General features: G+C 31.6%; 1 protein-coding gene across 1 annotated transcript in view; it reads left to right on the top strand.

The window, feature by feature from the left end:
• The window catches only part of LOC136970155 (transient receptor potential cation channel subfamily A member 1-like), a 41,740-nt gene that overhangs the window by 25,737 nt on the left and 2,279 nt on the right, over positions 1 to 13,724 (top strand). The window contains 10 exon segments of the mRNA XM_067264560.1: positions 1,643 to 1,727; positions 1,819 to 1,878; positions 4,283 to 4,375; positions 4,470 to 4,540; positions 4,628 to 4,778; positions 7,667 to 7,684; positions 8,664 to 8,714; positions 8,716 to 8,751; positions 9,434 to 9,609; positions 11,484 to 11,901. Of these exon segments, the coding sequence (XP_067120661.1) occupies positions 1,643 to 1,727; positions 1,819 to 1,878; positions 4,283 to 4,375; positions 4,470 to 4,540; positions 4,628 to 4,778; positions 7,667 to 7,684; positions 8,664 to 8,714; positions 8,716 to 8,751; positions 9,434 to 9,609; positions 11,484 to 11,901 (1,159 nt within the window).

The raw sequence follows: 13,724 nt of genomic DNA, 5'->3' as shown, positions 1-13,724 counted from the left end.
AATTCAGCCATTTGGGGAAAAATTATTGTTTACTTGGTAATAAATTTTAATATCACTGAGTTAAATGAAACATAATTTTACACGAAGTATTCTTATATTTGATGAATAATGTATAATTTTTATTACGAAAATTATTTATTAAGATTCATTTTTAAGATTTTATAGCAAAATTTTTATTTTATTTTATTTTTATATCATTTATTAAACTTTAAAATGAAGATATCGTCGTTATAATTCTCTATCGATATCTTCAAGGTACACTTTATACAGCGATGATTTTGGGAAAAGTAGATCAATAAATTCGACTTTTTTCTATAATTCAGAAGTTAAGATTATATTGATAGTCTTCGCTTTCTTCCAAAGTTGTTCATTCAGCTTCTAAAAATGCCTCCAAAGTCCCATTCAGAATTGATTTTTCACTTAAGTACCTACCAAACTACACTAAATTCACTTTCGTAAATGGTGATAAAATTTTTATAAATCCCTAGTCACTGAGAGATGTAAACAAGTGTACAATGTCATATAATTGTAAACATTTAAGTGAAAACATGGAAATTTTTATTAGCATTTTTAGGAGGTCTGGTTAATTTTAAAAGAAGATCAAGGTCATCAATCTGTTTATAACGTTTCTTGTAAATATTATAAATTAATTTTAGTTTTATTATGTACAAATATACTAAAAAAATTTTTTTTTCAAGTATTTTATACTTTTTTTTTAATTTACAGAATGTTTTAATTTAATAAACTTTATTGCATTATACTCAGCAGGACGTATAAAAGATCTAAGTAAATTTAATAAAGTCTTTTAAAAATTAAAAAAAATATATATTAAATAAAATAGATTAGATTTTAAAATATAAAAATGTAAAACGATTTTAACCTTTTCTAGAAAAATTGATAGTTTATCTCAAGAATAATATCTCAGTGAATATCGAATCTATTCTTATAATCTTCTTACGTTAGTTTTAATGTTGAAGCATTCCAAATAAGTTTATTTTCTATACTGAGAGACAATTTTTAGTGAAATTTGTATTGCAACTAATGGATAATTAAGAACAGGTTTAGAACAGTTTTTTATCTTTAAAAATTCATTTTCTTAAATACAATAATTCAAAACAATCTTTACCTGTTTGTATTTGCTTTAACAAATTATATTATTATTCTTCTTCACAATTCATATAAAAGCTATGGACACTCCTCTTGTTCTCCGAATATCATTAGTCGAAGTTGTTCGAATAAAAAACTGGCTCTTGACAATTAATGATGCTCCCTGAGCTTCCGTTCTCACCCTACAAAGTTGCAAAACAGCACAAAGTCACCAGTATGACACTTCGAACTATTGTTTCCGACATTAGCTACAAACTACCAAACATTCTATTCGACTTCAACTACTTCAAATTTAATTCCACCTCCTTTATCTTGATTCTTATTTTTGTTTCGTATCTCTAAGTGACTACATGCGGTCAACTAATGCTCAGAAGCATCCTTCCAATTCAGTCATCTCCAAGTCTGTTACCATTTCCACTGAATAGGAAATTGGCGGGGGATTCAAGATATATTCGTTATACTGAAAATTCATTAAACTGGCGTTCGTTATACCGACGTTTCACTGTTATTATACAATTTTATTTTATTTTAACAGAAGCGAAGAAATAATGTGCTGCAAGACAAAGAAATATTCTTGTTTATTAGAAGGTTTGACAGCTGTTATGCCTGATATTATGATGGTAAGACATATACAGTATATAGTTTATGTATACTGTAATATATATAAAATAATATCTTTAACATTATTTACAATAATAATACTTTTGGCAGGCAGTTCTTGATAGAGGAATTGTTAAATCAAAGTTCAGTGAAGATTCCAAATCATATTATGTAAGTACAGCGATTAATAGTAATATTATCTTGTGAATATTAGAGTTTTCTTCAGAATTGTGAATAGAGTTTTCTTCAGTGTTTAACATATAAATAGGCTCAATTTCCTACATAAAGTTTTACTGGAGGCCATCCTTCCCTTAGCAGATCGCCTTGTGTGACATTAATAAACCTGCCAAATGTGGCCTTATCTCTTAAATGCAAAAAGCTCTTTGATAGATTTTAGCGACTAAACCGTGAAAAAAATCGCTAAAATCTTCATAAGATTTTAAATGTGATTGGTTAAAAATAATTGTTTGAAATTATTTTTATTCTATGATCTATTCTATTGCAAGTGGGTTTTCAATTACTTTGACTCCAACATAAGGGTACTACAGAAAAAATATAAAAATGCTTATTGTTCCTTTTTAATATTATTTATATATTTTTATTTAAAAATACTGCAGGTTTTCAACGTCACTTTTGACCATCTCTGATAAGTGACTAACTCCTCAGTGTGCATGAAAGATTGTATGCCACTAGGTCGGAAAAGTTGAGAACCACAGTTCTATTGTAATTGGCTCGTAGTAAGTATAACGGGTAGTCTACCTTCGTAAAGAATCCTGGTATGAATCCAATCTAGATTCAAAAATTCATCATGCGTCTATTATAATATTTATACTTATATCATGCATACGACAAATCTTGTATCATTCCTTAATTCTTCATCTTATGCTGTACAATTTGTTTCAGAATCAAGCTTGCTGCTAATGAGTAAAACTGTGACTGGGCATACTGTCTTTATGTGCTGATGTTTCACATTAACAAGTCAAGAAATGTTTTGTTGTATTGATAATTTCTTTATTGAAGAAGTATAAGGAATTGTGTAATGTGAACATCATTGATAAATGAAAAGTTTTGGAACCATGTGTTCCAGTTATTTATCTAGAAATGGCGAATTTGTGTAATTTCCTTATCCTATTCTTTAGTATTTCGAATATGAATATGTCATACAAATACGTAATGATTTTCTCGAAGCGCCACCTAGAGACATTTTAATTATCTGTCCCAAATACTGTACTTTAAATAATAATGTAAGCCACTTTTATATTTTACTCAGACATTGTAAATCCATTTGCAATGAGTATGTTGCATGATAATACAGCTGTATAAGCAAGTTAACGGCAGTCTGTTTCATTTGAAACGGGTTATGTCATTGGCTTGCTGATACAGCTGTATTAAAGCCGATTTATTAGATAACATCCTCAATTTTCATAGTTGAAAAAGTCTTTTACATTCGAAATATCATTAAATAAAATTATAATTAAAAATTAAACTTAAAAATAGCTGAAAAGTGTATTTACTAATGAAAGTTTACTTCTAAATTAATTATTGAAATATTAATTTAATTAAAATTATAAATTTAACAAGAGATTGCGCCTAACGTCTGCCTCTAGTGCCAAAGTACTCAGCATTTAATTAATAATAATAGTAGTAGTAATATAGCCCGATATAATTCGGCAATCGTTGGCTTTATAACTATCGGGTTTGGGTGTTTATATTTGCATTGAAATTTTTGTAATTTATAGTGCCATAATACGAAACATGAATTACAGGAATACTTTTACTGAAATGAAATTACGATTTCGGTTTGCATTAGACAATAATAAAATAGCTATTTTTACATGGAAAACCTCTATAAAAATTAAATGCCTTGTGAACACGGAACCAGAAGTTGGTGTCATCTTGACCTTCTAGGCTGTTAAGGTGTAAGCCTACCTTTCTCTCATGATCTCATCCAGTCGAGCATCTCCTAGAATTTTTCGGGAAGTGGTCTGACCCGGATATGGTGGGCCTCTTTCCCTCACCACACATGGCCGCTTTCTTGCCGAATCCATATGGGTATGATTAAAAAGGCCCTCTTATTTTGAAGTTTAAAAAATTTGATGAGTCAGGTTAATGTGTGGCTCTTATTACAATCTAATCTTGCAATTTTATTAATCGATAACGAATAATTTTTATATATTCTGCTGCTCCTGTATCTCAGGTTTATATTACAGGATCAAGATCAACTTATATTACAAAAATTTCAAGTTATAAACATATTAAGGCCGATGCACACACACAGTAAAATTGAGACTACAGTAAAATTCAAAAATAAGTTGAACCAATCATCTCTGTTGATTTCAAGGTCAAAATAGACGATTGGTCAAACTTATATGACGCTTATTGTCGTCTTAATTTTATCGTTCTTGTGCATCGGCCTTTACTCTTTACGATAGCAATATTGTTTTTACGATGATTAACTGACTTTTGGGCCATTCATATTTTAAATATTTATATTTATTAAATAATTTAATGTTAATTAACCATATTTAATTAGTAATATAATCATAAATGATTATGGAATTTTTCATTTTTTTAGATAAAGTATAATTTTCAATATCTTCAAGATACTGGCAAGATATCAACTATTGTTCCAACTAGAACAATACCGATGCCTTTACCAGTGATGAATGTAATATAATTATACAAAATACTTTAAAATTTTTATTTAAATTTTTAATAAAAATAACAGGAATAATTTTTACAGAAGTACAATTTTCTTTCAGATCATGGTAAGATACGGCAGAGAGGAATTAATGTCTCATCCGCTATGTGTTAAATACCTTGAAACTAAATGGTATCTTGGCTTATAGATTTTATAAAAACGAAGAAAATAATTGTTTAGATATAAAATTTAAAGAAAAATTCTATATTATTTTTGTAGGAATTCATATGGCATGTACTTCCATTTAATTAATTTGGCTGTTTATACTGTGTTTCTCATATTCATTACTGTAAATGCTATTCAGTTAATGAATGATGCCGATTCTATTAAAGAAAATAATTATATTGATAGAGGAAGTAATTCCATTCAGGTAAATAATAAAATCTATTATATTGTATTTTTAATGGATTATTTTTATGTGGAAAAACTTACTAATTTTATTGAAAATTAATGTAATTATTATATACGTATGGAGTTTGTTTAATGTATAGGGTAACTCTAAAGTCAGTTAACCGAAATATATGTCAAGCAACGTTTGTAACAACTATACGCTATTATTCGTGAAATATTCAAACATATTTCAGTTGCTATTATTTGTAATTCATAATAATAGCATGAATTATTCACAAATAATGACTTGTAACAGTCAAAATCATTTTAAATAAACTAAAAGAAAATATAGGTTAACTAACTTTTGGGCTGCATTGTATAAATTAAGTTTAAAAACTATTTTATTAAAAAATCTAAATCGATTTTTAAATATTTTTAAAATTTAATTTGATGGCAATTTAATTTACTCAGATTGAATAAGCTTATATTCTTATAAAATAAGAAGAAAATACTGTAATCATTTAGGAAGATACACAATAATCTACAGATTACAGTTTTTAAAAGAAATTGTTGCTTGTTATAAAATGATTTAAATAAAGTTTTCAGAAATATAATTAATTGTTTGTTTGTTTTCTTGAATTGTTTTCATCGCAAATTCGTTAATTGTTATATTAATTGTCTTCTTTTCTGATTCATTAAGTACTAATAATTGTCTTCTTTATCAATTCATTCAGTTAATTCTTTTTTGATTGATTAATTCGTTAATTTTTATTAATTCATTCATAAACTACTTTCTTCATTAACTCGTTAATTGATATTAATTTTTAGAAATAAAAAATAGTGAAGAAAGCAATTAATTAATTATTAATTGTCTTCACTATTTTCATTTTCTTTATTATTCATACATACTTTTGTTTTTGTCACTATCTTCTCGTAAGCAAATGAAGTTGTAAATTAATTATTTAAACATAAAAATGAGAATGGGAGTTTATATATTATGGAACAAGATCATCTATGATTTGATGAATATGACAGAAGATAGTAGTTTGTAATATAGTAAATACTGCAGAACTATGTCATATTCAGGGATGTTTAAAGCCCCAAAGCACCCATTGGCGAGATACCAAAGTAATCAATTGGTAACTAAAGTAGGCAACTAAAGTAATTCTAATTCTAATGTAATTCTAATGAATAACATTTTTTAAAAAAACAAAAGGGGGCACATGCCTTGGCTCCCTGAAAGTGCCTTGAGCAGCATTCATATTCTCAAAATCCTGGATACGCCACTGGTTTGATTATTTCCAATTTACGCAGAAAATATTGTGATTATCAATATATAGAATGCAGAATATAACATGTATTTGAACTGTGAGTATATGTACTATCTACAAACGTACAGTACATAGTACATTTACTCGCATAGTTATGTATATGACAGAATTATCTACAGTAACGTATTCAAACAAGCTTATATACAGTAACCATTATTTGCATACCTGAAATCAATTGCATTGTCCACATCTGTGTATGTATGATATACACTAATGTGTTTTACGAAAATTTTCATTACCGAACATATCAAAATCAATACCAAAAATTCAAAAACATGACAAAAGACAAAAACAAAACCAAAAGTATAAATGCAACATGTCGATTGCCTAATGGTGTGATCATTAACAAAGTGGCAGTCTTTAGAGCATAATAAACATATCAGGAACCTGACAAGAAGTGTCACAGTCATGTATAAATGGCCTCTGGTAGAAACTGCGGGCTAATGCAGTTTCTAACTTTTCTGGGTTGGAGCCTGTTTGAGATATAGCTGGTGATGTTTGTGGAATGGCCAGAATGTTGACATTTATAATGTCAATGAGTTGCTAGAAACTCATGGAGAGCCTTACAATGATTTGGAAGAGCTGGCAGCACAGCTTGCTAAAGAAAATAGGGTTAATGTAACCCTTGGTGCCAAGATGGCGGCTCGTCTCTGATTCCAGCAAGGAAACAGTGGGACGCACGTTCTAACCTAACCTAACCTATACTAATAAATTACCATGATTATTAGCAACCAAATTATTAGAATATGTTAGGTTAGGTTAGGTTAGAACGTGCATCCAACTGTTTTCTTGCTGTAATCAGAGACGAGCCGCCATCTTGGCACCAAGGGTTACATTAACCGAAAATAGTGAAGTGGACAACAAAGTTCAGGAAATGGTACCACTCAGGATTCTCATCGCAAAGATATTTAAAGAACTTTTAACATAGATACAAATTATTTGTGAATCCCTGACTGGGATAATGACTCACAGGTCTTCCCTCCAAGTTGTAACAAATTCTCTCAAACAATATTACATGTTGGAGGAGAGAAGGAAGAAGGTCCACAAGCTCTTCAGTTCTTAGCCAGAAAAACCGCAAACCTTATCGATCTAAATGACCTCAATTATGCTCATTTCATTAAGATTTCTTCATTATGCCACTGTTAATATTTCAATTTTAATAAATAATTATTAATTTTCTGTAGTGAGTTTTATACTTCAGGAATTAGGCCTAATTTCATTTAAATATATTACAGTTTTTTTCTCAATTTACGAACGATTCACTTTATGAAACTAACCACGTCGTAAAACGTGGTTAGTTTCTTAAACGTCTTACACATATATATATCTGTGAGATCTGGAAATCCCCTTGAACATAAAGTTTTAATAAATTATATCCGAATTAATAATTACCCCTTTCTTATATCCGGATATAATCCGAATATAATACGAATTATAATAAAATTGTTCCCTATATTTGAATCGAAAATTTTCCTATTATAAACATCCTGCCTAAAAACGGTCCTGGACGAGAAAATATGCGTCCCCGGCCGTATAACTGTCAACTATCCATTGTTCTTACGCTGAATACAGATCATCTTGCAACTTAAGTTTATAGTTAGCGCCCGAATTCGCCGTATTGTTTCCAATCCCGGGAACACCTATGGCCTAAGCACCTGCACGTGACCAACTTTCCCAGCAAAAAGCTATATAAGATGCTTCCTTTCCCCCCTCTGGGGAGTCAATCATCGATTTAGATCGAGTCGCGATCTCGTCCATTTTTGTCCTTTGTGCCTAAGGGAATATTTTACGTTGTGCCTCCAGAGTTACCGATCCTCCCCTTCAAAAGAATTACCGATCCTTGTGACCGACAGAATATTGGACATACTGATTGTCTAAGAGGTATGGAACCCACTTATCTGAACTCTCTCTCTCCCTTCGCGTGATAGGGATATATAGCTTTTTATATGTCACCCCTTTTATGTCAGATTTTTGTAACGTATATTTTGTTTCCATTAAATTGTTGTTATCCTGTTAAATGGTGTCTTGTTTGCTCGAATATTCGCTTATCGCCTTACCACGACTCCACCTTCCCTCCTACACTCGACCGGATAAAAAGTAGTCCAGTCCCTACGGGATCCCTACCGGCAAATAAGCCATCTCTGACTCGTGGGCAAGTCCCTCCGATTTGTTAGCCGAAATTAGACAGAGGTCTGACCTCGTCGTCCCTCCTCGATACCCACATATCTGTATACTTGTGATGGAAGTACGAGTATGTACAGTACATCTGCCTGTTTATAATTTATCTATATATATCTATATATGTAAATATAGCTATAGACGGACATGTTCATGTGTGTAAATGGGTGAGATGTGTAGGTGTGTCTCTAAGAACATGAGGTTTAAAAATATTAAAATAAAAATGTCACATATGTATTTTCATTTAGAATTTTTAAGATAATATTAAATATTAAAGCAATAAAAATTTAACATAAAAACACATCTTTAATCTCTTAAGTTATCCAAATTATTTTTCTTGTAAAAATAATTACAAATATAGTATTTAAAAATTGATAATTTAAAATATATAAATTTCAATTTATTTTGAATTTCAGAAACCGTTTTGTACTGTGACATCTATAGTAGTATTAATTTTTGTTCGCTTTAAATATCATCAAGGAATTTTATCAGATGATCCAGCAGGTAAGAAGAAAATTTGAGCAATATTAAGTATCGTGTAATAATAGCATTAGAGTATAAAAATTTATGTAAAAGGATCTCACAAGTTTATGCTTACTTAGGGTCTATTACAATCTGAAACTGTTACTGCTTTTGCAGGGCTAAACTTAGACTTGTTACCCCAAATTACGCCATATAACGCGCTTCCCATCTATGAAATAATAATATGTGTAAACGTATGAGGTTTTAAGCTGTAGACTCATAAAGTTATGAGAGTACAGCCTTTGAGTAAGCAGATTGTTCAGCTTATATGCAAACCCGGTCCTGTGCTTTTGGAGAAATGTCGATCTGAAAAATTACGCCGCCGTTTTGTTTCTATATTGTGCAACAAAATTTTAATAATTTTTAATAAGTTACATAAGATTATCCAAATTAATTAAAAATGTTTAAACTATAAATACAAAAAAATTTGATACTGCCTCCATTTTGATTCAAAATGGGCTAACGAAACATTATACGCATGTAACGCATTGTTTATTCTATAAAACATAAATACTTCAATCTGTTTAAGTGTAATTTATTTGAAGGCAGACATACAGACAAGCTCGCAGATCGATTAAAAATAATAAGTACAGTACTTTTCGAAGAAAAAATAGTTCTTATTTAAATATTTATTTTAAATAACTGTTATTTTTTATTTTAACAGAAAAAGAAGTACTTTCATGATGTAATTAATTTGCTTGAATGGTTACTTTACATATCTGCTGGAATAATGGCCACTGGGCATATTTTTCCTGAAATTATTTATTTAAGTACAGAATACATCCTTGCAGCTGTCGCCGTATTTTTAGCTTGGTTTAACTATCTTTTGTACCTACAAAGGTAAGAAATTTTATTCTCTATTCATGCATTCTTTTAAATTTTACGCCTGTTCTAATTTATACTTTCCGTACGCCTAACTTCATTCACGTTGAATTGAGAGGGAAAACCCTTTGAAGATATCTTTCTACCTTTTCATTTCTGATAATTTTCACTCTGTGGGTACTTTACATGCTCACATGGGCTCGGCCAGTTTTTCTTGATCATTATGGGTTTGGCCAGGCCGACAATAAAGGCCTTGATCAATGAGGAATGGGGTTCGACTTTATTCAGGACAAACTATCCATAAAAAAGTCTCGGAATTGTTCTCCTGGATCGCCCCAAAATAGCAGCTAACGCCGTATTTGAGAGTGATGGTTGAGGTATTTAAACCTCAACCATCACGCATATACTCCATAAAACGACCAAAATTTATGTGCATATAAGCTTTTAGCTGTTATGTTAGGCTTTCCTCAAGGCTTAAAGTAGTTATAAAATAGCTAAAGTGACCAAGCACACTGATTTTAGAGATTGTGTTCTCCCTAGCAAACATTACGTCCCCTCCACCTAAAATTGGCTGTGAGTGAGAGGTGGTTTTAGTCTTAAACCCTGTCTTTTCTCTATAACTATCCAAAGTCTCCTTTCCAAAATACGGGGTAATGTTATTCAGACAATATTATGGTTGCGTATGTCATGTGAGTAATGAATTCATAATTAATGCAAACAATGTTTTTTTAGGCTATGTACTTATGAATATTACAAAACGTTCAATTACTAATAATAATAATAGCACTCTCGTCGGTGGAAGAATATCAAATTTTAAGTCCCCTAGGTTTTATTTTATTCATAATTCTATCTCATAATCTTACAGTATTATTTTTTTTTACGGAAAAATTCATTTGTGAGCAATTTGTATTCATAAATTTAATTTATTTTCATTTATAACTAATAGAAATTACGAATATAGCAGGGCAATTAGTTTCCGCCATTGGCGCTGTTCGCCGTAGCGGCATAATTTAAAACTAGTGCTCGCTCGGGAGCTAGACTCTTAAGTTACTTAAAAGTAAGGCTAAAACTAAAACTTTTAACACTACGTACAAAACTGAAACCATATTAGAAAGGTGACCATCAAATTAAAATATTATTTGTTATAGTCAAAACACAAGTAAATTAGAAGTTCGTTAGTCCGGCATCTTCTCATCTGGAATGTTCGATTATCTTGCATTCCCTGAAAAGTAGCCGATAATCCGGAATTTTCCGATAATAATTCGGCATGCTAGTATTCCGCGAATCGTAATTTATTTGAACACATAGTGAACAAAATGCACTGGGCGGAAATCGAGGCAAAGGTCTTCGTGTTGCACGGTAATGTGTACAACGCACTCCTCATGTTTGCTTCAATTTTTGCCCAATAGTAACACACGCTGTACAAAATACATCAGTGCAGACTGGCACAAAATGTACAGAAATATCTGCAACGTTTGAAACGTTTTAAGAATACACAAAAAAATGTTTGATAATTTTGAATTTTCGATAATCTGGCATCACTGTGATCCGTAAGTACCAGATTAACGGGCTTCTGCTGTTAACCGTTTTAAACGCATGTAACTATTTAAAATTAATAGAAAAACGTTAAAGTTTCTAGACAACCATCTACGATTATTTGGAATTGGGTACAGATTTATGTGGAATTTCGTTTTCGCACTACCTGCTGACAAATGACACCTACCGTATTTTACGGACTATAAGACGCACTTTTTTCTTCGAAAAATTGCCTCCAAAATTCAGGCGCGTCTTATAGTCCGTAGCGTCTTATAGTCCGTAAAATACGGTACATAAAACCACGCTGTATTTCTCAGATTATTGTGAATTAATGTAAAAATTGATTATATTTTTAGATTCAATCAAATAGGGATTTACGTAGTGATGTTCCTAGAAATATTATCTACTTTACTCAAAGTGATGTTCGTCTTTTCTGTGCTCATAATTGCTTTTGGGTTGAGTTTCTACATTCTGATGGCCACTGTTCAAGTAAGCGAAACAATTTTCTTAAACATTAATAAAATGATACTCTTGATATTGGTAATTTTACTTTATTATTTTTAAATCAAGGGATCGAAAGAGAAAGGTTTTTATAATCCAGCAATATCTCTATTAAGAGTGAGCACCATGATGTTGGGAGAAATAGATTTTCTTGGAACTTTCCTGAAACCTTTACACCAGGATACTTTGCCAACGTGGCACCAGATGGCGGCAGCATCGTGGTTCCTGGTAGCATTTGCTATATTGATGCCAATCCTACTTATGAATCTGCTTGTAAGTAGAAGAATAAAATTTTAACAAGACTAGTAATTAAATTAACTAAAAACGAAAATAAAAATGTTAATTTGTGAAAATTATATTTTGTCTATACGGTAATTATAAATTGAGTAATAGAAAAAATTGAAGTTATTCAAATTATTACTCAGAATCATAGGGCCAGATGGCTGAGGCGGTTAAAGTCTCAGATGGCCCACCAGGGGCCAAGCGGTTTCGTTCTCCGAACGCTGGGAATTTGGGTTCGCGCCTCGCCCGGAAGGACCACGCAGAGTTTTCCGGATTTTCTCCACGTCTGTAACTCCTGAATAGGGGTTACAGACCCCTATTCAGGTCCTTATTTCTTAAGGGCCAGTTACCCTTAAAAAACCTCCCGGAAGGCATTATTCCCCGCGTAACGACCATCATAAACAAATACAACTACTATTACATGACAATTGTGTCACACTTTACCACGGGGCGATATAGCCTGGGAAGCTCATGCCCAACTAGCTGATACAAGACAAGTCTCAGATTACCATTCTAGGCGGCCAGAATCATGTCTGGACGAGCAATCCTACGAATTTTTCGGATGTAGTTCTGTTCTGGATAGGTCGGACCCCACTCTTCATCAACAAGCCATTTTCATTGTGGCCTGGCCGACATTATGAAAGGCATGGATAAAAAGCCCTACCAGTACACCAAGGGCGGGAAGAGTTGAAAATTGAAAAAAAAAAATAATATATATATATTATATATATATATATATATATATGTATATATATAAATATGAATCACTTTCCTGAAATTCCTTCCAGAAGGCATCCTCTGATAAATCATTCTTATATTGTATTGTATTGCCTTATCCATCAAATCAAATGAAACCAAATCCTCATTTTATATCCCACGTAATCAATAGTATTTTCTAAAATAAGAATTGAGCAAATGTGTTGAATCTTAAATGTGTATCACTCCGCTGCCGTAGCTAAGCAAAAATTTAAATGGTTTTAACACGTTAAACTTGTAATTTTTTAATACCGTATATGTTCCACTTCGTAATAAATACAAAACTATTTTCCTTGCGTATGTAGTCTAATAAACAACAGCTCCATTCTTACTCTAAAACAGGCCTGGCCAACCCGCGGCCCGCGGGCCGCATGTGGCCCGTCGCGTTAAATTGTATGGCCCGCTTAGCGATACTATATATTTATTAAAACTTTTGTTTGCCGTTATGTGTATACCAAAACAATTAAATAAATGAAAATTTGCCTGTGTCATTGTTATAATGCGCAAGTGCGAGTACGAACTCTTGATATAACAATAAAATCTTACTCATTTTGTATTTGTTTTACTATTTTAGAAGCATGTTTGCCTAAATTGTGGCACCGTAATGTTACGCGTGATCAAAGTGGCCCACGAAACAATTTGGGTTGGCCAGTGTTCTAGAATATACTTTAATAGTCTGTCATGCAGGTGGTCTGGGTTAGATTCCTACATAGAAACTATTTTTTTTACGATGACCAGGTGGTCAAGTCGGTAAAGTCCATCTCTGGGATCGACTCTTGATCAGCTCAAAAATTTTTATGGTAGTTGAGCCGAATCTGTTGGACTGTTTCTCACTACCAGGCCTTTTTTTCATGCCTATCATGCAATCATGGTGGTCATGAAAAAATATCCTCAGACTTTCAAATTTGACCTAATTTAGGATTTCTTCAGCAAACACCAACAATACACGCACTAGACATAATATAATACTATCCATACGTGTACTGTACAGTATGTACAGTACTTAGTAATTTGTTGGAATTTGTAGAAAATAATAAGCCTAAGATTGATGGAATATG

Source organism: Centruroides vittatus, unplaced genomic scaffold, assembly GCF_030686945.1.
Source record: "Centruroides vittatus isolate TY-2023 unplaced genomic scaffold, ASM3068694v2 contig_19, whole genome shotgun sequence".
Lineage (NCBI taxonomy): Eukaryota > Metazoa > Arthropoda > Arachnida > Scorpiones > Buthidae > Centruroides > Centruroides vittatus.
This window is presented reverse-complemented; position numbering and strand designations above follow the sequence as displayed.